General features: G+C 41.6%; 6 protein-coding genes across 10 annotated transcripts; 3 read left to right on the forward strand and 3 right to left on the reverse strand.

Annotated features, from left to right (window-relative positions):
• The first annotated feature begins 16 nt into the window (after positions 1-16).
• Positions 17-2,124, forward strand: LOC148170792 (alaserpin-like). 2 transcript variants are annotated; one of them, XM_088041932.1, is made up of 5 exons: positions 17-145; positions 198-865; positions 912-1,697; positions 1,747-1,888; positions 1,939-2,124. In XM_088041932.1, the coding sequence occupies exons 2-5, from the start codon at positions 752-754 to the stop codon at positions 2,070-2,072; spliced, it is 1,176 nt and encodes a 391-aa protein (XP_087898058.1). In that variant the 5' UTR covers positions 17-145; positions 198-751; the 3' UTR covers positions 2,073-2,124. The 2 variants fall into 2 exon arrangements, with proteins under 2 accessions (XP_087898058.1, XP_087898057.1); XM_088041931.1 differs by having other exon boundaries at positions 209-865.
• Positions 1,989-5,524, reverse strand: LOC148170793 (transmembrane channel-like protein 7). 3 transcript variants are annotated; one of them, XM_088041928.1, is made up of 11 exons: positions 5,420-5,524; positions 4,859-5,210; positions 4,669-4,816; positions 4,387-4,629; positions 4,194-4,342; positions 3,636-4,149; positions 3,477-3,589; positions 3,143-3,430; positions 2,938-3,096; positions 2,766-2,899; positions 1,989-2,721 (listed from the first exon to the last, which is right to left on the reverse strand). In XM_088041928.1, the coding sequence occupies exons 2-11, from the start codon at positions 5,128-5,130 to the stop codon at positions 2,585-2,587; spliced, it is 2,157 nt and encodes a 718-aa protein (XP_087898054.1). In that variant the 5' UTR covers positions 5,131-5,210; positions 5,420-5,524; the 3' UTR covers positions 1,989-2,584. The 3 variants fall into 3 exon arrangements, with proteins under 3 accessions (XP_087898054.1, XP_087898055.1, XP_087898053.1); XM_088041929.1 differs by lacking the exon at positions 5,420-5,524 and adding an exon at positions 5,268-5,345; XM_088041927.1 differs by lacking the exon at positions 5,420-5,524 and adding an exon at positions 5,237-5,330 and having other exon boundaries at positions 4,859-5,191.
• A 527-nt stretch (positions 5,525-6,051) lies between these two features.
• Positions 6,052-6,954, forward strand: LOC148170794 (uncharacterized). Its single transcript, XM_088041934.1, has 2 exons — positions 6,052-6,502; positions 6,557-6,954. The coding sequence occupies exons 1-2, from the start codon at positions 6,058-6,060 to the stop codon at positions 6,952-6,954; spliced, it is 843 nt and encodes a 280-aa protein (XP_087898060.1). The 5' UTR covers positions 6,052-6,057.
• Dnah3 (dynein heavy chain 3, axonemal) lies at positions 6,934-20,219 on the reverse strand. Its single transcript, XM_088041926.1, has 19 exons — positions 19,950-20,219; positions 19,562-19,904; positions 18,688-19,513; positions 18,433-18,643; positions 17,981-18,386; positions 17,752-17,936; positions 16,689-17,707; positions 16,180-16,644; positions 14,694-16,136; positions 14,061-14,648; positions 13,471-14,010; positions 13,215-13,427; positions 8,843-13,175; positions 8,550-8,800; positions 8,346-8,503; positions 8,140-8,299; positions 7,692-8,089; positions 7,437-7,647; positions 6,934-7,267 (listed from the first exon to the last, which is right to left on the reverse strand). The coding sequence occupies exons 1-19, from the start codon at positions 20,146-20,148 to the stop codon at positions 6,971-6,973; spliced, it is 12,246 nt and encodes a 4,081-aa protein (XP_087898052.1). The 5' UTR covers positions 20,149-20,219; the 3' UTR covers positions 6,934-6,970.
• A 2,293-nt stretch (positions 20,220-22,512) lies between these two features.
• LOC148170796 (RING finger protein 141-like) lies at positions 22,513-24,182 on the reverse strand. Of its 2 annotated transcripts, XM_088041062.1 has the most exons (4): positions 24,110-24,182; positions 22,988-23,001; positions 22,774-22,928; positions 22,513-22,728 (listed from the first exon to the last, which is right to left on the reverse strand). In XM_088041062.1, the coding sequence occupies exons 3-4, from the start codon at positions 22,896-22,898 to the stop codon at positions 22,554-22,556; spliced, it is 300 nt and encodes a 99-aa protein (XP_087897188.1). In that variant the 5' UTR covers positions 22,899-22,928; positions 22,988-23,001; positions 24,110-24,182; the 3' UTR covers positions 22,513-22,553. The 2 variants fall into 2 exon arrangements, with proteins under 2 accessions (XP_087897188.1, XP_087897189.1); XM_088041063.1 differs by lacking the exon at positions 22,988-23,001 and having other exon boundaries at positions 22,514-22,728; positions 24,110-24,179.
• LOC148170797 (COX assembly mitochondrial protein 2 homolog) lies at positions 23,739-24,108 on the forward strand. The gene has a single exon (XM_088041064.1). It carries the CDS (start codon positions 23,739-23,741, stop codon positions 24,030-24,032), a length of 294 nt encoding a protein of 97 aa, XP_087897190.1. The 3' UTR covers positions 24,033-24,108.
• Positions 24,183-26,723: the final 2,541 nt, after the last annotated feature.

The following is a 26,723-nucleotide window of genomic DNA, read 5'->3' on the forward strand; positions in this document are numbered from 1 at the left end:
ACAGTTGGCGACTATGGTGACTTACTGCGCAGTTGATATTTTTAATTTCAAAGTTTCAAATTCGACTAGAATTTTGCTTTGTGCCAGAAAATAGAAAGAAATGATGTAAAAACAAGCGAATTGTAATGTTTTTCGTGCTGTTAAGGTAAATTTCCACTATTTTGGGTGATTTTCGCCGAATTTTTGGTACTTTTAAGGTCATTTTTAGTTTTCTCTCCTGGGATGTGAATAAAATGCCTCACTCGGCAAACAAGAGTGAAGGAGGAAGAAATAAGAGTGTAATTTTAGAAACACCATGGAATTTCCATCATTGTACTGTGTGGTGGAGCGACGTCATGTGATAACAGTCTTGGATCATTGATCAAATACTCGGAAATTATCGCAAGGAGAAATATTGAATGAATGATACGATGGAAAGTACAAAGGCCTTGAATTGTGTGCGTAAATTTGTCGAATATTTTCGTCTAGGTGCAACGAAATGTATCTTATAAAGTCCACTTCCTGGTTAGTTGTGTGTATAACAACATTATTGACATAACTTCGCCTTCTTCTTAATATCTCCATTATACGGCGTTTTTTCCAAGATAAAATTTCAGCGTAAATCTCTGACTCTCTTCAAATTTCAGTGTTACGAATGTGTCATGTGTAATCAATATTTGTATTTTCTCTATCTTATCGTATAAATAGTTCGCATCCCCTTTAACCTCTCAGAGTACAATTTAGACCATTCATGCACTGAATCCGCGCCATAATGTTGAAAACCGTGCTAATTGTGTCGACTTTTTTTTTTCTAACGTCCGGAAATGAAGACTCCTTTCAAACGTTCGTCCAAGCAAATAAATTGTTTGCCGCTGATGCATACAAAGTGAGTACCACTTCTTAATTTTCGTGACTAGAACAAAAGATTCCAGCAATTCTCCAAACAAACACAAAAGAACATCTTAATCTGTCCGTTCTCTGCAGAGATCATTCTCAGTCTTGCGCAAAATGGCGCTAAAGGTAAAACGCAAAAGGAGATCCAACGAGCTCTTCACCTTCAGAACGTCAGCGCCGAAATCAACGATGTTTTTCAAAGTTTGCTTCCGAGGTTGAGAAGCAACACCTCGTACACTCTTCAGACTGCTAATAGAATTTACCTCAAAGAGCAGTTCGTGGTGAAGGAAAAATTTGGGAAAATTGGAACAGAGGTCTATGGATCCACGATTCAGAATGTTGATTTTACGCAACCCCAAATAGCCGCTGGTGTTATCAACGAGTGGGTGTCCCAGCAGACAAAGGACAAAATCCAAGATCTTATTAATCCGGACAGTTTGAACCAAGACACGGTCGCGGTTTTGGTCAACGCTCTGTATCTACAAGCAGCTTGGAGGAAGAACTTCAAGAAAACTTTGACTCGCGAGATGGATTTTTACACGAGTAAAAACAAGACGGTGAAAGTTGAGATGATGAAGAAACACGACTACTTCGGGTACTACGAAGACGAAGAACTCGATGCCAAGTTCTTACAGATGCAATTTCGGGATGGTAGAAACAGTAGCATGGTTGTGGTGCTCCCTAACAAAAAGGAAGGTTTAAAAACCGTAGAAAAGAAGATTGACAAGGTCTTCAACCCGGAATTCAGTTGGGAGTACGTTGAAGTTGCTCTACCGAAATTCAAAATAGAATCCAGTGTTGATTTCAAAAGAATCTTGAAAAAAGTAAGTTGAAATTATTAAGAAAATAAGCGAGTTTAGCGCTGCTTTGTAGCTTGGAGTCAAAAAGGCGTTCAGGAAAGCGGATTTTAGTGGGATTTCCGGTGAACCTGGCGAAATTTATATTAGTGATGTCGTCCAGAAGACGTTCATTGAGATCAACGAGAATGGAGTTGAAGCCTCTTCTTCTACTGCTGGTAATTGGCGATCTTTTTCTTATTTATGAGCGAGGTTCTATTCATTTTAGTGTTGTACCATCCTAAAAGCCTAATGGAGTTCTTTGGTGACAAAAAAACGTTTGTCGCGGATCATCCGTTTTTATTCTACATTGTTGTCGATAACATCGTCATTTTCACAGGAAGGATGGTTTTTCCGTCGTAGAATTATTCCAAGATCTCTTAGTTTATATAAAAATAAAGTGCGTTTTAAATTATTTCATCATTGACCTTTTGTAGATAAGCGATGAGCAAACGTTAATAAGAATAACAAGTTATAGAAGATGTTTATAAATGTTTCTAGCATCAAGGGTGGCTAAGAAATGTCAAGGAAATTTGCCACTCGTTACAAATGTGGGTTTAGATTTTTCAACTGACATCTGCAGTTAACCTCAAACATGAAGCAAAGTAAGTTTTGAGAAATAAACTGTTCCAGTTGTGGTTTAAAACCGGAAAATCAAAAACTTGGTCACAAAATGTAACTGAAACGTCATTGAAGTAAGTAACATTATAAATAATTTTCAAGATAGTTATATTCACTATGAAAACAAAGCGGCAAAATAGTGTGCGACAGGAATTCCAGAGCCACCCTTGATGCTAGAAACATTTATAAACGCCTTGTACATATAGTAATAGAAAATATCACAATTGTAAGATAATTTTGGCAGTTTTAGGAACTTAGGAATACTTTTTAAATCTGGCGTTAAACTCGAAGTCGCTGACCGAATCAGACTCTTCAAACTCTTCGTTACTTTCCTGTGGCAAAATCTGGGAAACGTCTATAAATCGATTGTTCCGGAAATGTGGATTAATATCTGCAAGAGAGTGTAAACAACGCTCCAATTAGTCTCATTCGAACCTTTTTGAGCCAAATCTTGATAGAGCTGCACCAAATACTTTTTGTCCTTGGCCATCCACAGCAGAGTTTCCTTTAAAATTCGTACCTTCTCTCTAGTCGCAGAGGCTTGTTCTCTCAGGTAGTACACTAAAATACTAAAACAGACTAAAAAAATCCCAAATTTAAACCTTACATCAGCGCGATTATTATAATGGCGACACCGCCAGGTTTCGTGACGTTCATTACGACTTTCCCAAAAGCGTTCTCTTCAAAATTGGCAATATTCGTCGTCAATATTTCATAGGTGTAGTTGTATTGTTGAAACGGCCCACAAATTGCCGAAGATGGAACACTAAAATCAAAGTTTAATAAGAAGAAAAGGAGTTTTTGCCCGCCACCTGTTCATGGTGTACCCATGGACCGCTATAATCAACAAAATACTAATAAACGTCATCATCATGAACCAAGTTTGCGCTTGAGCGGCGCGCCATGTTCGTTTGGGTGGTCTACAGAACTTCCGGACGCTAAACTCCGTCACGTACCAAATAACGAGCATTTTGATGGTGACGATGATGGGTAAAATGGGCGAGTAGAAGAAACCAACCCAGAATAGCCCCTGGTTGTAGATTATCTGAAGGGTGTTTTTGGCGATGTTGAAATCAGAGTTTGGGTTGCGGTTAAAGAAGCTGGAAATGGAGGAATTTGGCGGTGTTTGGCCACGGTTTTACTCACTAGCGCCCCACGAAGTAGACCGCGTCGATAATAAACGAGCCGAGGACTGAGAAAAGAAAGTCGAAGATGATCAAGCGGTAGATTTCCGAAGCTAAGGAGGTTTCCCAACAGTTCTAAAACAAAGTCTTTATCAAAAGTACGATAATTAAGAGGATGTACATTGCTGGTGGCTTTTTGAAACCAAAAGACCAAGATAACTCCAATTATAACACTTCCAAGGAAGTAGGTGCGAGCCAAGGTTATATACATCGAGGTCCTGGGGTTTTTGTAGTCTTCATATCTTGAAATATAGTTGAAAATACTCGGAAAAATCATTATTATAATGTTGGTGACAACAGCGGTGACAACCACAGCATCGCTGGTGTGGTCATGAAACTTTTCTAGTAGCACCCAAGTTAGCCAACCTGTGGCCCCCAAAATCAACAGAACAAATATATTAACGACAACTTGAATGGTATATGTCCAGAATTTGAACAAGAAAGTCCACTCTTTCTTCTCCTTCAAATCCTCGCAGAGAAGTTCTTTCAGTTCGTTGTAAATTGACGAGGATTTTAATTCGGCGGCTTCTTTAGTTGCGATTCCGAAATCCCAGCCGCAAAAAAGTCGATTGGCATAGACGTTCTGAAGACCACCTTCTGTTTCGATGAAGTTGCGGCGGTACGATTGTGCCACACTGGAAAATTAAGTAAGGGAAAGTTGCACTGAGTTGTTACCAACCTGACGGCTAAAATTACAAATGACGTCACGTAAAATAAGATTGATATTGAAAAATAAGCAGCAGGCATGTTAAAAAACGTGTGCGGGACTACTTCAATTGTTTGGTCAGTGTAGTGACCGTAATACAGGATGGTGTCCAATAAAAAACCCTACAAAAAATAAAAGCTACGGGAAAATAAAATAACAAACTTACATCGCCTATGAAAATGTTTTTAAAATCAAAGGTTTGACTGTTGGCAACAGTGGAAGTGTCGCTGATGATTTGGGGTACAACTAAGAAAACAAACGAAATCAAAGCGATAAACACATTCATAACAAACAGCCATCGTAAAAATTTGAAATACGAAGCGTATCCTGATCCAAAATGTCCCTCAATGTTCCTCAAGCGTCCATGCCAAAGTTGAAAATAATTAAAGTTTCTCAAACTGCCAACAAACTAAAACAGGATTGGTACAACTGCTTTTACCCAACCAACCTTGGAGACGGTAATATTGAATCCGTACTTGAAGCGTTTCCAGAAGCTAATCGGCTTCCTTTTGGACTTCTGACTGACTGACTTTGTCAGCTTCATTTTGACGCACCTCTTCATTGTTAAACATTGCGGCAGGTCTCGTAGGGCTTCCCTGGAAATTCGTATCAATTGAGTTCGGGAAATACAAGAATACTTTCTCAGTTGTTCCGATAGGGGGGTATCGTCCATCAAGTCCTCATTCTCCTCCAGTTTCTGCACGATTTTGTTGGCGTGACTATCAAAATTTGTCGTGGGGCCCGTGAATACGGCCCTGTTGAACTTCCTGTTTCCTGAAATGACCTGGTTGGGTCTCAAGTCGAACATTTCTCTCCGGTAATCATGGTCGAGACTTCTGGATTGGGGCGGCGTGTAAGAGAATGGGGCCCCAGTGGGGTACTCGAGGGAATGTCTTTGTTGGTCACTCATTGGGTATTGGGAGTAGCCAGGAATTGACTGAAGTTGAGGTAGAGAGGGCCGAAATTCCGTTCTTGAAACTCAATAAGAAACTGGAAGAAATTAAAATGAGAATTACCTGCGCATTTTGAGGAAACATTTGAGACTACGTGTTATGGTCGGGATGTGGGTTTTGTGTTGTTATCATAGATTAAACAATATAAAATCGCATTATTTAGTAATAATTCCGGTGATAAGACAAGTATTTGATGACTAACAAACAATAAAGTTGTTAAAAATGGGTTTAATAAGATAAGGGTACCTGGTGTCAGATGTTCTAATGTTTATTTATAATTTTGTTTTTTTTCTCAGGAAAGTTGAGGTTAATTAACTGTCAGACTGACAGGAATCAAATCTGATGTATAGGTGGCCCAAAATACACACGCGAGAACTAAAAATTTTGTCACATTTTTGAGTTTATGATAACAGAATTCATAGGAAGAGATAACAAAGAGTCTTCTTTAATAAATAGGTACAATAATATCTAATAAAACAATAAAAGTAATTAAAAAAATTTTATTTCGTATTTTTACAAAATGTTGCACAAGCAGCAGTAAAACGGATTTGCGCGTCTATGATCTTGATGCCGGTAGTGTGGAAGCGGATTATGATGATGATGATTATGCCCACCATGTTGTACCCATGATGTATGCCCATGATGTCCGTGATGCCCATGGTGGCCAACTCGACCATGATGGCCATGATGACTATGGTGATGACCGTGCGGTGGCATTTTTTCTAAATGAATAATTTATCGATCCTGTCTATAAATACCCAAAATGCATTATCTGTTTATCTTATCGCAAATATCTCAAGCCTTCTGTGACGAACAAATGAATATTATTTTGGCCAATTTTGGCGCTGTCACCGCAACATAAAATGTGAATCAAAATTTAAAGAATGAGGAATCAAAGAAATTGTATCCCGGTTCCAACGAAGCCAGTCAAACTCCCAGCAAAACCTCAACGGAAATCGTGTGGTTGCCAAACGGAGCGAGTGGTTTTGGTGAAAGAAGAAAATTTGTCGTTTTATCCTTCAGCGAGATTTAATCAGAACGATTGTGGAATGCAAAGAGACTACATTAAAGCCGTAAATTACATAAATTCGTGCCACAGATTTATCAATACGATCATTGGAAAGAACACGGACAATAAAACTCCGTTTTTGCTACCAATGATTACTAATTTTACCCCCATTTTTCCCCTTATTGCCTGTAAGAAAGCAAGAAAGGAAAAACCGGGGGAAAAATCTCCTCAAAAACAGTCCCAGAGTGAAGAGCGAAAAACTAAGAGTAATTTCGCAGTGAAAAAAATCCCTCAAGAAGCCCCACTTGACCCAATACCCGGTAAAGATGTTGTAATTTTATATTTTAATCCGCGTTTCAACGCGAGTTTTTTAGTGGGGGATTGTGTTCAAGAAGATAAATACGCCACTCAAGTTGCGGATATTGTCAAAGATCAGATTCAACAGTTCTTGACGACTTTACAAGACGACATGAACAAAGCGATGAGGAAGACAAAAAGCGAAACACCCAAACAAAAGTGCAAAAACTTGGACATCGTCAAACAAAGACTCGAGGAGCTAACCAAGATCTGTTTCTTGCAAAAAACCATTGAAAGCACTCAACAAATCGGGATACCACCAACTCCACCTCCAATGAACCCATCCGAAGACTGCAGTGTCATCTTATCAGACACCGATTGCGAAGAAGCGAAGAAGGCTCGAATCAGTCAAACCTCTCTGGTTTCGGAATCGTCGGACATCAAATCAGACTCTGATTTAGAAATACATGTTTAGATTTTTTATTAGTGTATTAATCATCGAGTTGACACAACGCGGCGACTCCTCTGTTGATCCAATGTCTTTCGGGTTTGTCACTTTCGAAAGTCATAAACATGACGAAATTGGTGGAGTGGCCGGTTGTTGACAACACACCTCTTCTTGCGCTCGTTTTGTAAACAGGGCAGTAGTAACAAGGGGGTGGTTTATACTCGGATTTGACGTTGGGGCGCAGCCAGATTATGGGGATGGTATCAAAGAGGATTTTCGGATAGGATTCGTTGAGTTTTTGGGTTTTCCGGTCCCATCTGGCACCCTCGATGAAGAGACCCTAGGATAACATCAATTAGTGGTGTATAAAAACCATTTTTCCCCCTGAAATGGAAGCTGACTTACCCCAATTAGAATACTGAATTCCTCTATTTCTACTACTTGCTGCGTGTAAATAATGTTCGCAATGAAACTCTCGGACCCTCAAGGTGAGGCTACAATACACGTACCTTGCAATAAACCCCAATTTCCGGTATTTGCGGGGCTTCTTTCTCAAACTTCGTAGTGCAAAACTCAAAATGAATCCAATCAATTGGCAGTTTTCGTTTCCTGGAGAAGTTTTGTAAAACTCCCGTCAGAAAAGACTGAGTAAAGTAAAACCCAGACAGCCAGAAGACTTCAGGAGGCCCATTTTCGATCCAATCTTGGAAGAACTTCAACCTAAATCACCTTCTTGACGTTTGAGAGTCACTCTTCGCACTCACCTTTGAATCAAATCGAGGACGTAGGACCCCAACGGCTTCAAACTCGGGTAACTTTTACTCGCCCACGCCGATGGCACTTTTCCCACTTTTAAAGAATTGCAGACTTCCTCGAGTTCTCCAGACATGACCACAAGTCCCTTCACAGCTTTGATCATGAAAGTTAAAGTGCGTTTGACCGCTTCGATCAAACGGTTGAAACGAATGAGTTCTTGGCGCAGGACAGTGTTCATGGAGTTGCTGTACATGACTGGATATTTTGTGCTGACTTCTTCCACGTCGTACTTTGGTGGTATTTTACCGAGGATGTCGTTGGCGAGGTCGATGAGTACGTCTTGGGATTCCTCATCGCCGCCACCGGCGGTTATCTGGGTTTGGGTGAGGAGCACTCCGTGGAGGAGCTACAAGAAGAAGTTTAACACACCAGTTTGGGGAGGAACGACGATGGTACTATTTGAGTCTCTTGGTTGTCTTTGGTGATGTCGGCGTTTTCATGTAAGCCAAAGACTTCAGGTTGTGGAGTTATTGGGAGGTTGCGAATGTAAGAGAGACACCCTTCGTAAGACGTGTCTACAGGGACGTAGTACAGACCGCTCGGTGAGAATGAATATCTACGATTCAATTAAAATCGGGGAAATCTTCTTTTGGTGGACTTACAAAGGTTTGGTGACCACCTCAGGAGTGTAGAAAATCGACAAAATGGAGTTTAACAGTCTTCTGTCTTTATCATCGGTTACTCGACCTCCATAATTGCACTCTCCAGCTAAATACGTCAAAGCATCGAAAGGGACGTCTTTGTACTCGGTGAGGAACATCTGTAGTCATCAAATTGGTACTTTTTCCACACTCTTATCAACCGACCTGAAGTTGCAAGACACATATCGTCAGATCAGATTCGTTAAACTCGTAGGGAATATTCCAGCCTAGAGGACCAAACTTCCTCCTCTCTTGTACGATGGCATGAAAGAAACAAAGAGAGAACAGCATCACCTGAAACGACCTCCAATTCTCCACAGAGTCGTAAAACTCCGGATTAGAAATTGGATCCGACATGTACGACCTGAGAAGGTTTTGTCTCAACCCTTTCGGCGCCTCGTTCGTCATTTTTACCCCTGTAAATCATAATTAAACCTCATCAAACACCACCACCTTACCATTCTGAAGAATCGCCACAGGAAACGAGTTACTGGGATAACTAGTCAGCCACAGCCGAAACGCCTGATTTGCCGTCTCAGGAATAATAACTTCGTCGCAGATCCGATCTAATTCTCTCATCCAACTCGCTGCTAAATGACAGTTCTGGAGAACAACCCATTGACCGGTTTCCAGCCCTCTGTTTATCATCTGTGACGCGATGGGTCCTTGCCCTTGCCCCAACGATATGGTCATCAAGTGAGTTTTCGAGATGCCTTTGTCTGCGGCGAATCGTACCAACCCAGCCATAGGGTCAGATCCTGGACTTAGAACAAACACCAACGGAGAGCAACAGTTGCTGTCGTTGTACGACTCCTCCAGGTTGAATTGAGGGGGTTCCAGGTATCGCGGCCCCATTTCTTGGACGATGTAGGTTTGGACAGCTGGGACGATCTTATCAGGGCGGATGCAACGTAAAGCTACGAGTCTGAGGAGACCTGCGAGCTCGTGGAAGGGTTTGGGGCATGGGACTTCATTTGGGTTGGATATGTCGTAGAAATTTTTCCACTTTGGAAGCTCGTTTTTGAAGTGATCTTTGAAGCCTTCGAGGCCTTTGAGATTGCTGGCTCGCACTATTTCCGACCAGCATTTTTCGGATAACCACTCAGGAGCGGGGTTGGGGTGAGGGTTGTCCAAACAAACACCACCAGTCAAGAGGAAACTCCAAACTTCCTCATCAATTAGCGATTTGGATCGTAAAATCCCCACCGTCAAAACCAGCGAGAAGATGAGTTTGTCTTTCTCGAAAAGAGACCTGCAGACGTTCCTATAGATGCTGTTGGTGAAGTGGTCGTTTAAATACATGAGCCGCAGTTCGAGAGCTGGGGACTTTTCACTATTCAGAATGGATTGGTTGTACAAATTAATAAACCACGTCATGGAGTACTGGTACATTGGATCGATATTTGCGAGGTCAGAAATACAGAAGAACAACACCGAAGAGTGCTTTGAAACCGGCACGTATAAATTCCTCGCGCTGTCAATCTCCCTCTCAGTAACAGCAGCAATCTTCTGCTTCTCTTGGATTTCTTCAGAGAGAATTTTACTCGACGATAGTATCTTGATGGCGGTTTCATCCTCCAGGATGTTACCCTCTGACGTTGACAACACCTCCAGGATTTTGTCTTCGATTTCTTTCAACATCTTCTTATTATTCGCGCTCTCCACAATCATCGTATTTTTCTTCTCCTCCAACTCTGGTCGCTCTCGCGCCACCACTATCCCCAACAGTTGGTCTTGGAGGCCTTGAGATGTCAACATGAAGTTGAGCAACGTGACTTTAACGGTGATTTCTGGTAAGTAATGCGGATTTCGCAGTCTGGTGGTGATGTAGAACCGAAAATCTTGAGAATACTGAAGGACGTTGTCGCCCAGTTTCAAATACCAAATTCCTTGCTGCTTGAAGATGTTCTTGGTTAAAATCGGATCCAGAGCGGCATCTATGTCTTCCATTATGTTCTCTAGGATCACCGGGATGCCAAACGTGACGGCATTTTCCAACACTCTCACGTAATTACTGTCGGTGAGTTTGATGACACTCAGTTTATTTTGCTTTTCGAAGTTTTTCACCCACTTATTTGCCTGGCCTTGGGGGTCGATCATCAACGGCCATCGTCTCGCTTTCGTCGCAATTATTCCATTTTCAATACTGTAGTTATCCACCGGTAATCCCGCGATATTCCAAGCTCTTATATTGACAGGATCCCCCATTGTGGTGACCAAGGAAAAGTTATTAGAACACGGGATCTTCAAATTTAGACAAAACTTATTCCAGTCTCTGATCAACTTGTTTCGGTAATCTACGGTGAAGGCCCCCAGGTACGCCACTGATCCCGAAGATAAAATCACATCACCAATGACATTGTCTAGCAACGCCAACAAGTCTTTGGCGGTTTGAGACCATCGAGACTTTTCACCCCCCAAACCACCAATAAGTTTTTCGGCACGATCCAACTTCTGGGAGCAAATTTCGATTTGGTCTTCCAACTCCTTCTTCTTTTTGGTCTCTGCAGCGAATTCGTCATTGAGTGCTTGTAGTTTATCCGTGACTTCTTGTAATTGCGCTCGCTTCTCGTTGAGCGTGTCCATTTGGACTGCCAATTCTCCTTCAGCTTGAGCAAGAGCTGCTTTTTTCGGTGCTACGATTTTAATGACGCGATCGTAGACTTCCATCGCTCGTACCCATTTGCAGAGACCTTCACAGGCTGTTGATACCGTCTTGATCCGCTCTGGATTGAACTCACGGTCTGACATGTATCGATCGCGGATTTTTTTCATGACAGCTGGAGGGATGTTGTCTTTGTCGTACGCTTTCAAAGTGTCTAAGAACTTCATGTCACCGAGGAGCTTCACGGAAGGCCCCCAGAAGTCCTCCACCATTCTACCGGTGGTTAAATCGGGTTTTCGATCCGGTTTGATACTCTTCATGACGCAGACGGCTTCCAACACTAACTTCACTCCTGATGGAGGGTTCTTCATACTTTTTACTAGAGTTATATCGTTTGGAGTGAGAGTATTCAATGCTTTGATGGCAGATTCCAGAGCCGGAATAGCTTCGGACAAATCCGATTCGCAATCATCTTTTATGGCTTGAGCGGCAGCCGCTGCTTCATTCGCTAGAGCTTCGTCGGCGCCGACGATTTCTTTCTTTTTTTCCACCACGACGGTGTCTTGCTCGATTTTGATCATAAGTTTCTCGGTGACTGCAGAGGCCACCACAAGCTTGGGTTGGAGTTCCCGGAGTTCCTCTTGCATTAATCCGACTTGACCGGCAGCAAACTCTAATTTTTCAAGACCCGTTTCGTATCGGTTTCTCTGAGTGGTGATCTGATCCACCTTCAAATAATAAAAGTTCTTAAAAGTCTGAATTAATTCAAGGTAAGAAGTTGGAGTCACGTAAACCCGTCTCTTGTTTTCTCTGTAAAAAACCTCTGCAGCATCGCAGATGGTGGTGTGGAAGTATTGACAGATGTTGACACACTGGTTGACTGTCTTTTCGTCAAAATCGGTTTGTTTTAGGAACATATAAGCGACTCTTTCGAGGGCGTCTTCGGGCCACTTCTGGAACCAGTCGATGGTGCAGCAGTTGATCAGCGATGGAAACATGCGGCAGCGAACCCGGAAAGCGTCTCCAATGGGGCTCATGCAGAGCGCCACGTGGAGATTCCTTTTGACTCGTTCGATGAAGAAATTATACAACGCGAGAGGAGTCAAATCGATTTTTCTCCCCGATTCCCTGGCGGCCGTTTGCATCTTTTCTAAAATCTCCGCTTTCTCATCGGGCGCGTACAAATTAGGCACATCCGCCGTGTTCAGAACAGTGTTAATATCCTCAATGAACATCTCATCGGCGATTTGAGTGTCACCGAAGATGAAGACGATGGGTTTTCCATCGCCACCCGCCTTCAGGAGGAGTTTCTTTAGATCTTCACGCCACTCGTAGATTCCGTACGTTCGAGACATCTCAATTTCGTAAGTGTTTTGTTCGGCTATGGCAGCCGCGAGTCGTACCGAGCTGTGTCTTCCTGATCCTCCCATTCCCACCAGGAGGACGTTTCCGTTGGGCTGGGTTAAGACACGTGACACGCGCGACACGTGCTCTATGGCAAACTTAAACATGACTAAATTCATCGGTGCTTTCGATATCACGTTGTACTCAGAGAGATAATATTCCATTTTTTCCGTCAAATCGTCTAAATCGTTGATTTCGTCGTAAATCTTCGGATCTGCGTCTGGTTCCATGTAATTCCCATAGAACAAGTTTCGGACGTGAGCAGGATTGAGAGTTTCGCCTTCAGGGATTAAATTCGCGCAAACTTTATCCATTGGTTGGCGGTAGTTTTGATAAGTTGCATTCTTGACAATCTCAAAGAGTAATTTTCGATCGTTGTCGTCAATAAGGCGGTCATGGAAAACTCTGTACGACTCGTGAATCCACAATCGTATAAACTTGTCCGGATCGTTCATTTTATTCGCGGGAGTCAACATGACTCCATTTATGACTCTCGAAAAGTCGCGCAAAGAGAAAGTGTAGTGTGACTTTGCCGGTGTTGGAAGAAACTGAAGAATGGCTTGTTTGTAAACGTCCATGGTTGCCCCCACGCACCATTTGTACAGTCGTGCTACGGATTCGTCGTAGCCTTTGGAGAAGTGCCAGTCTAAGATGGTACAAAAGATTCTGTTCAGAGTGTTGTCGTCGAAAGAGTCGATGGCGATGAGCTGCATGTGGCGGAGAAAGCGATCGGTGACTTCGTTGCGGCCTCCACCTGGGGGTCCCATCGCCCCGACGAAGATCTAATTGAATTAGTATGATTTCAAAGATTGGTTACTTACCACGTCGACTAACTGGAGGATGGTGGTGTCCTTGTCAAACCAGTGGCCGTGGTCAATCCACTGTCGGAGCAACTCGACGGGGGGCTGCGCCCCCCACACCTCCTTCTGCGGCATTCCGACGTCGTCCACGAAGAGAATGCACATTTTACCCATTGATGGCCCGTAAACTCCTCGCCTGCGTTTGTCGAGTTTGGACATCACCATATCCTGCGTCTAAAAGAAAAGTTATTCTACTCAATTCTGTTAGAATCCTCACCATCATTGAGGTAGTTCGTGCGCTGAAATTGACCACGTTTGGTAGAAATTTCTCTTTCGGTAAATTAACCAGATGATCCAAGACCACAGCAGTCTTCCCCGTTCCAGTGGGGCCAACAAACAACACCGGAATCTTGTTACTCTGGTAGAGTTTCAAGAAAAACTTTTGACAACACGATTGGTTTGTTTGGATGATGAGTTCGCTGGGCTTCGCGTTGGCTGGTATCTGTTGGACTTTGTCGGATGTTTCCAACCAAGTGATCCACGTGCCGTTGTTTCTTTTATCGTAGATCCATTCAAACACTGAGGCGCGTTCAGGGAAAATTTGGGCTTTGGTCAGTTTGTACGATTTGGGTTTCGGGTAACGTTTGGATTCTCCGTTCAGAATCTTCCGGTAAAACACGTCGAAAGTCTGTTGGCCTTCTAGAGTGAGAGTCGAGCCTAATCCCCAGGCGAGGCTAAAGATGAAGATGCATTGGAGCCAGAGAGTGCTGACTTGTTGCTCTCCAGCCAACATGCATGTGAAAAGACGAGTGAAACTCTAGGGAAAAACACGTTTTAAAGAAAGGATTTGGAAGGTTCGGGTCTTACATGAAACATGTGAGTTTCGGAAGAATCAACGAATGTCTTACACTTATGCTTGATGTTGTGCAAAGAAGACGGCACCAGCCACTCTATGAGTTCAACCAACAACTCCGTTTGCTCCGGTAAAAGAATCTTGCTTAACGTCACCATATAAGAAGCCATAAGCGGCCTCCATCCCAGCAGGTAAGGCTCCATGTAGATCATCCCACAGCGCGAAACCGTCGCCGGAGACGCCTGTTCCAAGTCAGCAGGCTCAAAAATGAGATTCATGGCGTTCGACATTTGGATAATCTCTCCAGACATGAGGCAAAGTTTCTTGTTGTCGTCCAAGACAGTGTTCATGTTTTCGATCCACACTGCATCAACAGGACCATCAAAAAGAATCCACTTTCTGTCTTTGGTGGCGCTATTTGCGAATTCTCGAAACGTGTTTGCCAAGACTCCGTCTGACCATTCGTGGGACGCTGGATCAAACTGGCCGTAGAGTTGCCCCATTGTGATGGCCTTCGGATTTATGACACGGAAGATGACGCGGTGCTCGCGGAGATTTGCCTTGGCGTCAACGGCCAGAGCGCTGAGGCCTTCAGCTAAGCTCTAAAATGCACCGTAAAAAAAATTGAGGTCAGAAGAAAGAGTTACCGTATAGGCGCTGGTTTTGCCCCCCATCGGACGCCCAACGATCATCAATCCGTGCCTCACTAGAATCATCTCGTATATTTGCATGCACTTGGAGACGAACCAAGGTGTTGGTTGCAAATTCTTCTTCTTGATTTCTTCGATTAGATAATCTATTAACTCCTGGCGTTCAAATTTCGGGATTTCTACGTCCGGGAAAAGGTCCGAATAGATCCCTTCAAATAAAGGGACATCTTGCGCTAAGAACTTAGGCAAATTCACGTCAATGATTGCTCTTAGGACAAGTTGAGCTTCTGGAGTTTTCGGGTAGGCTCTCTTCAACGCCCCGGCTGCTAAAAGAACGGATTTCACCGCTCGCATCCCGTAGTCGTAATGGTTCTGGGAGGACAATTGTTCTGAGCAGAGTTTATACGTATGTACGATCTTCTGCGCCAAGCTGCCGGCTTCCACGAACCCGTAAGAATAAAGAGAGATTTCCCCGATCATCGCGTAATCCGGCACCATCATAGCGACCGTTCTAAACAACACCTTCAAGTTGTCGGGAAGTTCCTGCCGGCCGGCATATCCGGGATTCATGGTGATAAAAACAGTGCAGGTGGGATTCAGAGTGAGTTCGGTGTCTTCAAAAACGAATTTCTTGAGTTTGGCGGCCACCGCCATCTGAATACTCAAAATCTGTTGAGCGACGACCGACAACACTTCCAGTTCGATTCTGTTGAACTCGTCGAAACACGCCCAGGCGCCCGCTTGGGCTAAACCTTTGAAAAACTTCCCTAGAGCTTTGTAGTCTAAGCCGTCGGAGCAGTTGAAAACGACACACTTTTTCGCGACTGCTTTGGCCAAATCTTTGCAGGTTTCTGTCTTTCCGGTACCTGCAGGTCCTTCGGGAGCTCCGCCAAGGTTTAATTTCAACGCCCCCATTAGAGTGCGGAAGCAGCGGTCTGTTAAAGGAGTCGCAACAAGTCGCCCCACGTTCCCCAAGTACTCGAAACCGTACAAAACTTCCGTTGTTATCATACACACTGTTACGATCGAATCCGACCAGTAGTACCTCATCTGCGAAATCCAGTTAAAGTCGCTGAGTTCTGTGACTCTCAATTGGTCTAAACTTTGAACGATATCCCGTCCATGGACGTCTATTACAATGAGGGCTTCCACGGTGACTTGAGTATCCGATTGGAGGCGCCCTTGGATCATCCTCACGCTTGTTTCGATTTGTCGCGTGCAGAGCTCAACCTGCTTCTTAAGAGTTCGCTCGGTAATTGCTTGAGTGACATCGGAGGTCCATTGAACGCAATTGCAACACTGCACGATTTGTCCCGGCCAATGGTGGATCCATTCTCGTCGATTTGCGGTGGCTGCCGCTTTCAGAGACTCCGCGGTGATGTCCTTCAATGATTGGATCATCATCGTTTCGACTTGAACTAACCATTTTTCGACCATCCCCTACAAAGAAGAGTGAAATTTGTTAAGTTTTGATGGCACTCACTTTGGCTTCGGCGGGTACAATTTTCCCGCTGAAAGGAACCGTTTCACGGTCTATGCTCAACATTCCGACGATCTCTTCCTCTTCGTTGAAATCAAGCGAGTTGATGCCTTCGAAGCACTTCTTTAAGTGGGGCTGCACGCGGAAAGGGTCTTTCGTTTCGGATAGAATTTCCAGAAGCTCGTCGTTGGACAAGAAGAAGAATCGGGGGAAGAAGAGTCGTTTCTTCTCCAGGTAGTCATTGAGGCCCTTTTGGATGTCGTCCAAGAGCCGGTTGTTGTCTCGCAACGAAACCAACATGTTTCTGTAGTCTGTTGCGACCAGTACCTTTGGGTTTCTAACAGTGTTGACTTGAACCGACCTCCACACTTTGTCGACTTGCTTGAAATTTCGCGCCTCCGTCGGCATTTGTCTCATTATATCCTCAGAGCTGAAAATGGGCTCCAAGTACATCCAAGTGCTTTGACACTACGAACAAAATTAAGAACTCGCCACACATCTTACGACCTCACCGCCAACCACGCTTCAAGAATGTCCTGCATTGATATCAGCTTCTGTTCCCATCCTTGCATCTCTTCTTCAAAGGGTTTAACATACGGAGAGCCTCTCATTGTCTGAGCTTTGAGGAGGTGATCGTCCATTAGGAGTTGAATGTCGTCAACAGCAGTCAAGATGTGAACACCTGTTTCTCTGTACGGAACTAATTCGAACTTGATATCGGTCCATTCTTCTTTCATTTTTCTGAGGTTCTTCTCTAGGTCGTACTCTTTGGTGGCCGCAGCGCTGATGTCTTCTAATTGCGCGGAGAACTTGGGCATCCCTATCTCAATCATGTCGTTCAGAGTCAGATCGGGAGTCACAACAATCTCTGTTCCGATAAGGGTACTTATGGCCTCCCAGTGCCGCTTCTGCAGCCCTTTATTACAAACCGTTTGCAACACCGGTATAAACTGGCGGAACTTTTCGACTTTCGCTCTGACCATCTCAGCGATTCTTTTCGCCGCAGGATTGTCGTGAAACGTTTTGGACAACTTGTAAAGCACCTTCCATGTATTCTCCACGTAGTCGGCAACAGCCTCCGCGTCTAAATCCGCGAACGGTCCATAATACCACAAATCGTACTGAACGTGAAAGTCCAAAACAGTGTGCCACAACTTATCGTACGGCTCTATAACATTCAACATTTTGTGCAGATTAAGAAACGCAGACGGATCAAAATCCAACAACTGTTCCTCCTCGTTGATCTGATCAGCTTCCTGTTTGTCCTCCCGGAGTTTCTCGACGAGATCTTCAACAGCGGTCACGCACTCCTCCATTTCCTCCATGGTGAGAATTGGAGGATCGCGCTTCCGGAACGCGATCAACATTTTCTCGTGGCGCACCAATTTCGTGTCAAAGATCGTCTTCTTGCTTTTAAGTAACGCTTCGGCTTGCTCACGCTTCATGTTGAGGCGTTGAATGGCCAACTCTATGACGTTCTCCATGTCTTTCGGCCAGAGAAACACGCGCGAGATTAACACGATGTCTTCGGCTGGAAATTTCAATGAGTTGGAGGAGAAGTGCGCGGTTGCTTACCCGATAGGTGCGCGTGGTCCACGAGGAAGCTCACGTACTCGGCGGTTTTCCTAATCTGCTCGCGCAGGTTGTACATGGTGACGTCTCTGCACTCCATCACGTAGTTGAAAAGAGCGACCAATTCGGCGACGGTGTCGGTGCCCACGCTCACCTTTTGCGACATCTCGTCGAAGATGTCGCAAATTCTGAAAGAGACTTCTTAGATAGAGTTTCCACACGAAAAACTCACTTTCTGTTGTGATTGTGGTTCTCCGTGACGAAGTAATTGACGATGTAGCTTCGCAGATCGTTGATTATTTTATACAGAGTGTCGTTGAGTTCTCCACATTCTAAACTAATAAAGTTGAGAGGGATCGAACGCCGCAGAAAGATAATTTCCGTGCGTTTCTCCTCATACTGGTGAATTCTTCGTGCAAAGTCTTTCAAGAACGGAAACGGCACTAGTTCGAAGTAATTCAACATGTCCTTCTCCGCCTCGCCGTTCAAAATATAGTAGTACTGTTGATAGTTCTTGAGATAGTTCAAAGGCCCTGACATGTTTGTGGTAAAGCATGCGATGCCATCTTCAAAGATCTCGGCTACTGGAACTTCTTCGCGATGGACCGGGAAAAGGTAAGTCTGATGGGTGACGTACTCTAAAAAAAAAGTGAGTTTCCACTTGGAGGTGTCACGACTTTTTACCAGGGAACATAATGTTTTCGATTCGTAAAATATGTTCGTTGACGTGGAGGATCTTGGTGAAACACCTCTCAATCAAAGCTTGGATTTCGTCCAAGGACGGCGAAAGGATGATTTTATCCGACCCCGGTTCTTCTACTTTTGGTGTTACTTTAATTATCGGTAGATTAATGAGAGCTAGGTCTTGATACTCATCGCCATAGTCGTTACCATCCTGCAGTAACCCCTTAAGAAACTCTTTTTCGCTGTGTTACTTACCTTGAACTTGGTTAAGAAGTTGAGGAAGTGTCTCAAAGACCTTATTACTAAACGCCGCAGTTGCATGGAAAGTAGTCCGTTGACGCAGTCGAAAACCCGTCGGATAAGAACTGGCGAGTCTTTGGGGTGCAACGGAATGTACTTCTTCCACTCCGGTTTGTGGTTCAAGAAGACATCGGCACACGATGGTAGCCACTCCTCCACAAGAATATCTCTGGATTTCTTACAAATTTGATCAATGCGCTTCTCTAGTTCGTCCATCTCCAGAGGAAACTTCCCGGTGTCTTCCAACCGATCCACTGGGACTATAAACATGCGTGAATACGTCTTCTCCCATAAATCTCGGATTTCAAGAACGACAATATTGCCGTTGTAAAAATGCTTCTCCATTGATTGTCGCGAGAGGCAATAAGAAGTGTGCCATGGTACCGGTGCCCGCACTGTAAGAATGGGATAATCGCGCCGCAGTCTTTTAATGCGGAGTCGTTTTCGTTCTTTGGGGTCTTTCAAACAGTAGTAAATGAGATTTTTCCGGAAAAAGTGGTTGTAGAAATACAATATTTCCGTTTCGTGGGTTGCAATCATTGATTTATAATCTCTCCGGAGTTTTAGTTTGGCCGGAATTTTTTTAGTCGCTTCCGCTATGTATCTTTTGTCGAAAGAAGACAGGTCAGAGTCTTGAATTCCTTTAGTGTAATAGTAGAGATAGCGTTGGGTGTCTTGTTCTGAAATTTGTAGATTAATGTCGTCTTCGGCTTGTTTGATTAAAATGAGCTTTTGTTCGTCCGGGTGTTTCGGCAGGATGGCTTGCATCCTTTTTAGTTTTCTGTAAGAAAAACGTTACTAAAAGTTGGGTGTCTAGTTCATCACTCACTTTGGATCATCTGGAATGTAGTCAATCTCAACTCTGGCGAGTTTCCTCTTCATTTTCCTTTCTTTTCTCTTCACTTCTTCTTCTTGTTTCTTCGCTTTTCTGTACTTCCCCATTAATAAGTCCTCCAAACTAACAATCCCCGGTATCTCCTTCCGTTTCTTCTCCTCCTCCTCTTTCCTGAGTTTCCTCTCCATCTCATCCGTCATATACTTGTACCTCCTTGGAGGATAACACAACTTTCCTTCTTTCCCAATAACGTTCGTTTCTGGATCAACCTTCTTCTTCGGTTTTACCCTCAACGAGTGAATTTGGAGTTTTTGCGCCGACGGGGTAAAAGCCGCCCCTGTTTCACTTTGGTAATTTTATTGTTAACAAGTTTGTTGCTTACCGATTGTTTCACTAGGTTTGTAGTATTGTTGCGAAAACTTCTCCGGAACCGTTCGAGTCCACGACTGGGGAGCAATTAGCGGCGGAAAGAGTGAATCTTCATTGATCCTTTGGATGAAATGGCTTGGATTTTCTTCATCGTCGGATCCAATCTCCGGAAGAAGAGGAATTTTCGGCAAATCTCCCAAATTGTGCGCCATTTTCGAGAAAAATTTGCCTACAGTGACGGATGTTGATTGGTTACCATGGATACGCACAGGGGCGGACTGGATTTTGCAAGTTGGCATCGCTGCATAAATGTCAATTGTGTCAATTTGTGTGGAATCCAATGACCTTCGAAAATAATTAAGGTAAATTAATTAAGTAAAAATACCACAAAAATTTGCTGAAACACATTTGAATTTAAATTAATCTGCAATCGTTTGATTTGAATGGGGTGCTACCAACATGTTTCCCAGCTAATGAAATTCCCCTAAATGACGTTTCAAATTCAAACCAAAAGTCAAAATAAATAACTATTGTGTGCCTCCGTCACTTTTCATGAGATTTGTGATACTCATTTGCGGCAAGAAAATCACCTTTTGAATGTCTATAGTTTGTACGGTGAGAGATTGAATGACAGAAAAGTCACTAAATCTATAAAAAAAAATCTAAAAAAAAATCGATAAAAAGTGTACCAAACGCGCGAAATTTAAAGTAACAAAATAACCCCAGTTACTGACAACCATTGACTTTAACTAAATAACCTAGATGCATTGACTTTAACTAAATAACCTAGATGGTGCAAAGTACCCGCCATGATGTTCCTACTCACCAGCCATATTGGAAATAGTGGATTCAAATTTTTAGGCAACCCGCAATTTTCAAGTGTAATGTTTTACTCTAAGTTTAAATAAATCACCGAAAAAAGTCTAAAGAAACATGCAAAATTTGATAAATTATGACTAAAGTTGTATACCAAACGACTAAAATTATAAACAAGAGCTTTAATTAATAACTAGGTTTTATTTAACCATTTTAAAAATTTTCAAAACTGATCACTCCTACAATTTTAAACTATTTTTATACATTAAAATTATACATTATACATTATAAAAACTACAGACCATTTAGTATTTACACTCATTATCATTGGATTACGATAAAATGGAACTAATTTATCAAAAATCACTGAGAATTCTACAACAAAGAAAAGAAAACGGACTACCATTGACTTCTTACAAATAAATTATTATTTAACTCATTATTTAATCAATAACGACGCTTCTCAACTTATTTTAATGCCATCGTTGAATAAACATCTTAGAAAAGTTATAACAACATTTTTTTTACCTTTTAAAATGTAAAACAGATTTTTGCAATATAGGCAACATTTGATACGCCGGTGTATCAGATTTATATCATTGCATACACAAATGCTATTTCCAAGATGGCCCATGCTAGGAACACGGATTTCTACCCCCACCACTAGTTTTTCACCGTCTAGGTATATTATAACATGTCACTGCTGACAACCCTGTCAACCCATTTCGCGTAGGAATTTAGTGTTTTTAGTGTATTTTGTAGCATAATTTGCTACCAACCTATATGTCAACTGTCGAAATATCCCAATCTCTCACCGGATAAACTATAGTCAAACGTGACATTTCGAATAGTTGGTTTTATTTTGCAAGTTGGCATCGCTGCATAAATGTCAATTGTGTCAATTTGTGTGCCAATTTGGAGGCCAATGACCTTCTAAAATAATAAAGGTAAACTAATTAAGTCGACACAACAAAAATTTGCTGAAACACATTTGAAGTTAAATTAATATGCAATCGTTTGATTTGAATGGGATGCTACCAACCTATTTTCCAGCTGATGAAATTCCCCCAAATGAGGGAATGACGTTTTAAATTCAAACCAAAAGTCAAAATAAATAACTATTAATAATTGTCGGCGCACAAAATATCGTGTTTGACACGCCTAGAAAATGTTTTGGAAATGCTCGGATTTTAATACTTTCCTTGCATTTCCAAATGACCATTTTCTAGCCTAGTGAAACAAATAACTATTTAACGAGTTAAATTATCTTGATCCCACAGTGACGGATGTTGATTGGTTACCATGGATACGCATAGGAGCGGACTGGATTTTTTGAGGCGAGCAAAAATAGTAGATTTTGTTATACGGCAGAAAAGTGGTACTTTTTGGCCAAATAACAAAAACTACTTTTTGTCCAAACGGGTTATATTCAGTTCCAGACCGACAATGAGTGAACGCAAATTGAATTATAAACATGGATGGCTATGCATGTAGTTGTCATTGATGACATTTACTGTGAAAAATATTGGTTTCAAAGAGTTTCAAAGTTAAGATCGTGCAAGTGCCATACAAAATGTAAGTCACAAATAGTAACCGTCACAAAAAGTACTTTTCTGTCTAGGCAGCAAATGTGTTTACATGTCAACCAGCGCTTTTCATTACTTATAACAAAATTGCCTACTTTACTGTCTAAAAACGGCTTAAAAATTAGTGACTTTTTGTGACGTTTGGAGAAAAAACTATTTTATCGAGTTAAATTACATATTTATTCTATTTATACAACATTTTTGAGTAATTGAGACTATTTTTGCAACTGGCAGCGACAAATCGGACAAGCTTCACTAATATTTTGCCACTGGTTGATACATTTTTGGTGGAACGAGTGGCGGCAGTTGAAAGTCACGCATTTGGAAGTCATTGCGTCTAAGCAAATTGGGCACAAATTTGTCGTAGGACGAGGTTCCTTTCTTTGGTGTCTGAAATGATGAACTCGTTATTTTGCAACTGCGCAATTCACTTACTGTTGACAGTTGTCTTGGTTTTTGGACACCCAGTATGAGTAGACTGCATAGGTGGCCCCTGAGAGAAGGGCGGCAATTCCCACAGACTGCAGAGTGTGCTGGAAGTCTTTTCTTCTGTCGCTCATTGCACAGAAGCGTTGGGTTTCTTATCTAATCTAAATAATAATGCGCATAAAAATTGGTAAACAACAAAAGACGTCGACCTGTTGCTCACCTGTAAAACCACACCTGTGATGTGCCATAAGGCGCTTATTATTAGAATCAATTATCTTATTATTGTGATAAGATAACTGTCTATCCATAAAACGAGTCAAATATCCATAATTTCGCTAACAAATGTGCATTACTAACGACCCTTCTTCTCTCCATGCGCCCTTTGGCCCTCCTCGCCAGTTAACTCCCAACCCGCCAAGACCCCCATATAAACCCCGTGATGACACTTGTTGTTGTGTTATTGTCTAAGATTATCACTGAAGATAACAACCGATTAGTATTTATTGAAAAGCGTCGAAAATGAGTAGTAGCAGTCACCACAACGGGAACCCTTTTGAAAACCCTTTTGAGTCGAAATCGAGTGCAACCACCATGGATGTGACGGAACATGTCAATGTGAACGAGGGGGTGTTTTACGGGTCTACTTTTGAATTGGACCATCGCTACGAAGGGCCCTATATACAGGACAATGACGTCGGTTTGCAGAAAGTGGAAGAGGAGGAATTGAAGCCGTGGGAGCAAAAGAGGTGTGCTTGTGCGATACTGTGATAAAATATTTTTAAATAATTTAGCGTTGTGTGATTTTTTAAAGAAATTAGTGCCGTCCCAAGTTACGTTAAGCCTTAAATAGATAAGATTATAACAAATTGTCATTTTATCTGTATCCCTTTTGTGATCACAATAATCGAAAAACGCGTAAATCCGGCGCGTTAGGCAACCAATTATACATTAAATCCGGCGCGACACTCTAGATGTCTGTCTTTAAAACTCATGACATCATTTGTCAAGTAATTTTAGATTACATCATGCACACCGATTTATCCTCGCATCTTCATTCCGAGCGGTGCAACGAACTCATTCAACAATTAAAACAATGTCACAATGACCACTCTGTACGGAAATTCTTCGGTTTCTGTAATTCCCTGGATCATCAAATGACCAAATGTTTGAAAGAAGAGCGTCTGGCAAGAAGACAGAGGAATCGAGAAAAGTCCAATGATATGAAGGAAAAATTGAGAAAGTTGCTTCAAGAAGACACCGATTAGTGTGAGTGAAATCGTATGAAAATTAATATTTATCATGTTGAATTAATGTAAGAATAAAAATAAATCTAATACGTCACCTGTGTGTTGAATTTACTGGCATTTGACGAAAATGAAGAGGAATTTGGTTTTTACATTTTGGCAGGTGTGTTTTATTGGTTGCATAACCGCCTTGTGGTTGTTTTATTACAGTAGAACCTCGATTATCCGCACTTTGTTGCAGAGGTCATTCATTCAAAATAAGCAAGCAAAACTTTGATTATAATGAAAGTTAAATAAATACAAATATTATACAGGCTGTCCCAGAACTCATGTTTTTTTTAAACCACCACCACTGCACTCTCCCTCCACTTTACAACCGGCAACGTCGTCGATGGTAACTTTTTGGTGATAAAATCAAATAGGTTAGCTGCCTAATTGACAATTTGATTACACAAAACGGCCTTTCAAGCTATGCCGAGTTTTTTCACTATTCAATCCTTTGATTTGCAATTCAACAGGCTGTAAAAGAAACGTTTTTAACGGAAACACTGCCTAATTTTCAGAACTGTCAAAAATTTGTCAAATATTTTCTCACCAAAAATTTCCCTAGGCAACGTTGCCGGTTGTAGTGCAGGGGAAGATTGCGGTGTTGGTGGTTTAAAAAAAAAACGGACTTTAGTTTATAATCACATATACCAGAGCTCATTCCTATCGGTCCACTCAATAAAAAGTTAAGTTGGCAGCAGCCCTTAGTGATTTTTATTGGTAACAATTGGCAACAAAAGCGTTTGACCTTGACGCAACTGGCCTGCGTAGAAACTAATCATCTTTCACAACATTGCCAAAACTTGTTAAATTTCTATTGAAGTCATTCTTTTCCAACAAATTTTTAATTAGTTATTGATTAATACAATCAACTTTGAGAACGTGTTAACCTTAAAAAATTGTTACATTCAATTTTCCCCTAATTTTCTCCCTAAAGATTTGAAAACCTTGCCAACCCATTTCGCGTAGGAATTTAGTGTTTTAGTGTATTTTGTAGCATAATTTGCTGCCAACCTTTATGTCAACTGTCGAAATCTCCCAATCTCTCACCGGATATACTATACCAACAGCAATATAGATGGTAAATTTCGAAACAAAAATTGATTAAGTTTAATAGTATTCGAGAAAGGATAAAAATTTAACAACTAATCCAGAAAACTTATTCTAGAGATGGAGTAAAATATCCTAGGCAACGATGGTGTAACGTTCATCTGACCAATGAATGGTGTTCAGAATTGTTGCCTCCATAAACCTTTTTTTTCTGGGACACCTGTATATTTGGTTTTGTGTTAATATTTTGTAATTGTTTGACAGGTACAATTTTTTCTCTTGATTATTGATTATCCAAAACGATAACGAAAAACCTTCACAGCCCATAGCCTAATGGGTAATTATGGGAAGCAAACTGTCTCGGAATCTGCAATTAATTTTATTTTTAGGCGACTTAAACTGAAAATGAAATTTTTAGGCCTTAAAAGCGGCCTAAAAGTGAGTCTTTTCGGCCGATCTATGGTGGCGCCATCTACCCATAGTTTTGCATATTACATCAAGATATTAGCCTCAATTTTATAATTATTTGGGTAAAATCAAATCGACAAACTGCTGTAAAGTGCAACAAAGACGTATTGAATTATTGAAAATGAACATGTCTAGCAGTGCTCTTGCAACAACATTAAAAAACACATTAAACCTAATTCATACAAATCGTGAAGCTACACGTGCTGAAACTGCAAATGTAAATAAAGAAAATATAAACTTTTTTGAAGGATTCATAAATATTTACAATTATTCAGTTGTTATAATTGACTGAATCAATAAATCATAAATAAAAATTAATTAACTTGTAAATTTAATGACGTCGCCTAAAAAATCTTGTGTGTAACACGGCCAAAAAGTGCCATTTTGCCCTCGCCTTCTTTCTTCATTAAGAAAAGGCTCGGCCAAAAAGAACCACTTTTTGGCCTTGGTACACAAATAGCTATTTTTTCGTTTTAGTTAGAAAGCTACAAGGCTTTAAAGTTGACCAATAGAATGGCTTCAAATAATTTTTCAATTTTACAGAAATCTAAGTAGCTTTCGGACCAAACGAATAATTTGTCACTTTCCCGTCACATTTGAAGTTTTAAATCAGTGGCGTCAATAAAAGGGAAAAACAATAACGCAATTTTATCAAAAAACAGACAATAAAGCAACACTACAATGGATGTTCAAAATGGCCACCATCTTGTTGAACACATAATTGTAAACGACGCAGCAATGTTTCCTTTATTGTACCCAACACATTTTTGTTTTGACGAACTTGATTTGTGACAAAAATGGAACAAGTACGCCACTGATAAAAAATATGAACTGTCAGTTTGACATCAAACAAAAAATTTCCTTCAGTAACTCTGATTCAAATTTTTATAACCTTATGCAAATTGTTCCCTGATTGGTCACATTCAAAGCCTTTCAGCTCTTAAACGGTTCAAGAAAACTTGGAAAAAACTTCGAAACATTACTTTTCACGGCTGCCTCCATCACTCCTTTTTCTATGGCCGTAACGTTACCTAACACCCTGTATATACGGATAATAGAGGTCTTGATAATCGAGGTTCTACTGTATTAGCGTTACGTAGAAAACGTTTAATTTAAGAGCGCGTGTCTTCAATAGGTTCATAAAAGTTA

The sequence above is a fragment of the Gnatocerus cornutus genome, chromosome 7 (genome assembly GCF_029298725.1).
Source record: "Gnatocerus cornutus isolate USDA-ARS CGAHR chromosome 7, icGnaCorn1.1, whole genome shotgun sequence".
NCBI classification, from domain to species: Eukaryota; Metazoa; Arthropoda; class Insecta; order Coleoptera; family Tenebrionidae; genus Gnatocerus; species Gnatocerus cornutus.

What these genes read in the sequence shown, in the direction of transcription:
- LOC148170792 (XM_088041932.1), top strand. Translation starts at nt 752, where the DNA reads ATGTTGAAAACCGTGCTAATTGTGTCGACTTTTTTTTTTCTAACGTCC. An exon ending in TTGCCGCTGATGCATACAAA is followed by an intron (nt 866 to 911) that starts GTGAGTACCACT and finishes AAAAGATTCCAG; the next exon opens with CAATTCTCCAAACAAACACA. An exon ending in AGCCTCTTCTTCTACTGCTG is followed by an intron (nt 1,889 to 1,938) that starts GTAATTGGCGAT and finishes TATTCATTTTAG; the next exon opens with TGTTGTACCATCCTAAAAGC.
- LOC148170793 (XM_088041927.1), bottom strand. An exon ending in CTATCGGAACAACTGAGAAA is followed by an intron (nt 4,817 to 4,858) that starts GTATTCTTGTAT and finishes ACGAATTTCCAG; the next exon opens with GGAAGCCCTACGAGACCTGC. An exon ending in TTTGTAATTTTAGCCGTCAG is followed by an intron (nt 4,150 to 4,193) that starts GTTGGTAACAAC and finishes TTAATTTTCCAG; the next exon opens with TGTGGCACAATCGTACCGCC.
- LOC148170794 (XM_088041934.1), top strand. Translation starts at nt 6,058, where the DNA reads ATGAGGAATCAAAGAAATTGTATCCCGGTTCCAACGAAGCCAGTCAAA. An exon ending in CCCACTTGACCCAATACCCG is followed by an intron (nt 6,503 to 6,556) that starts GTAAAGATGTTG and finishes CGAGTTTTTTAG; the next exon opens with TGGGGGATTGTGTTCAAGAA.
- Dnah3 (XM_088041926.1), bottom strand. Translation starts at nt 20,148, where the DNA reads ATGGCGCACAATTTGGGAGATTTGCCGAAAATTCCTCTTCTTCCGGAG. An exon ending in ACTTCTTAACCAAGTTCAAG is followed by an intron (nt 18,644 to 18,687) that starts GTAAGTAACACA and finishes GGGTTACTGCAG; the next exon opens with GATGGTAACGACTATGGCGA. An exon ending in GGACCACGCGCACCTATCGG is followed by an intron (nt 17,708 to 17,751) that starts GTAAGCAACCGC and finishes TGAAATTTCCAG; the next exon opens with CCGAAGACATCGTGTTAATC.
- LOC148170796 (XM_088041062.1), bottom strand. Translation starts at nt 22,898, where the DNA reads ATGAGCGACAGAAGAAAAGACTTCCAGCACACTCTGCAGTCTGTGGGA. An exon ending in AACCAAGACAACTGTCAACA is followed by an intron (nt 22,729 to 22,773) that starts GTAAGTGAATTG and finishes TCATCATTTCAG; the next exon opens with ACACCAAAGAAAGGAACCTC.
- LOC148170797 (XM_088041064.1), top strand. Translation starts at nt 23,739, where the DNA reads ATGTCTGTCTTTAAAACTCATGACATCATTTGTCAAGTAATTTTAGAT.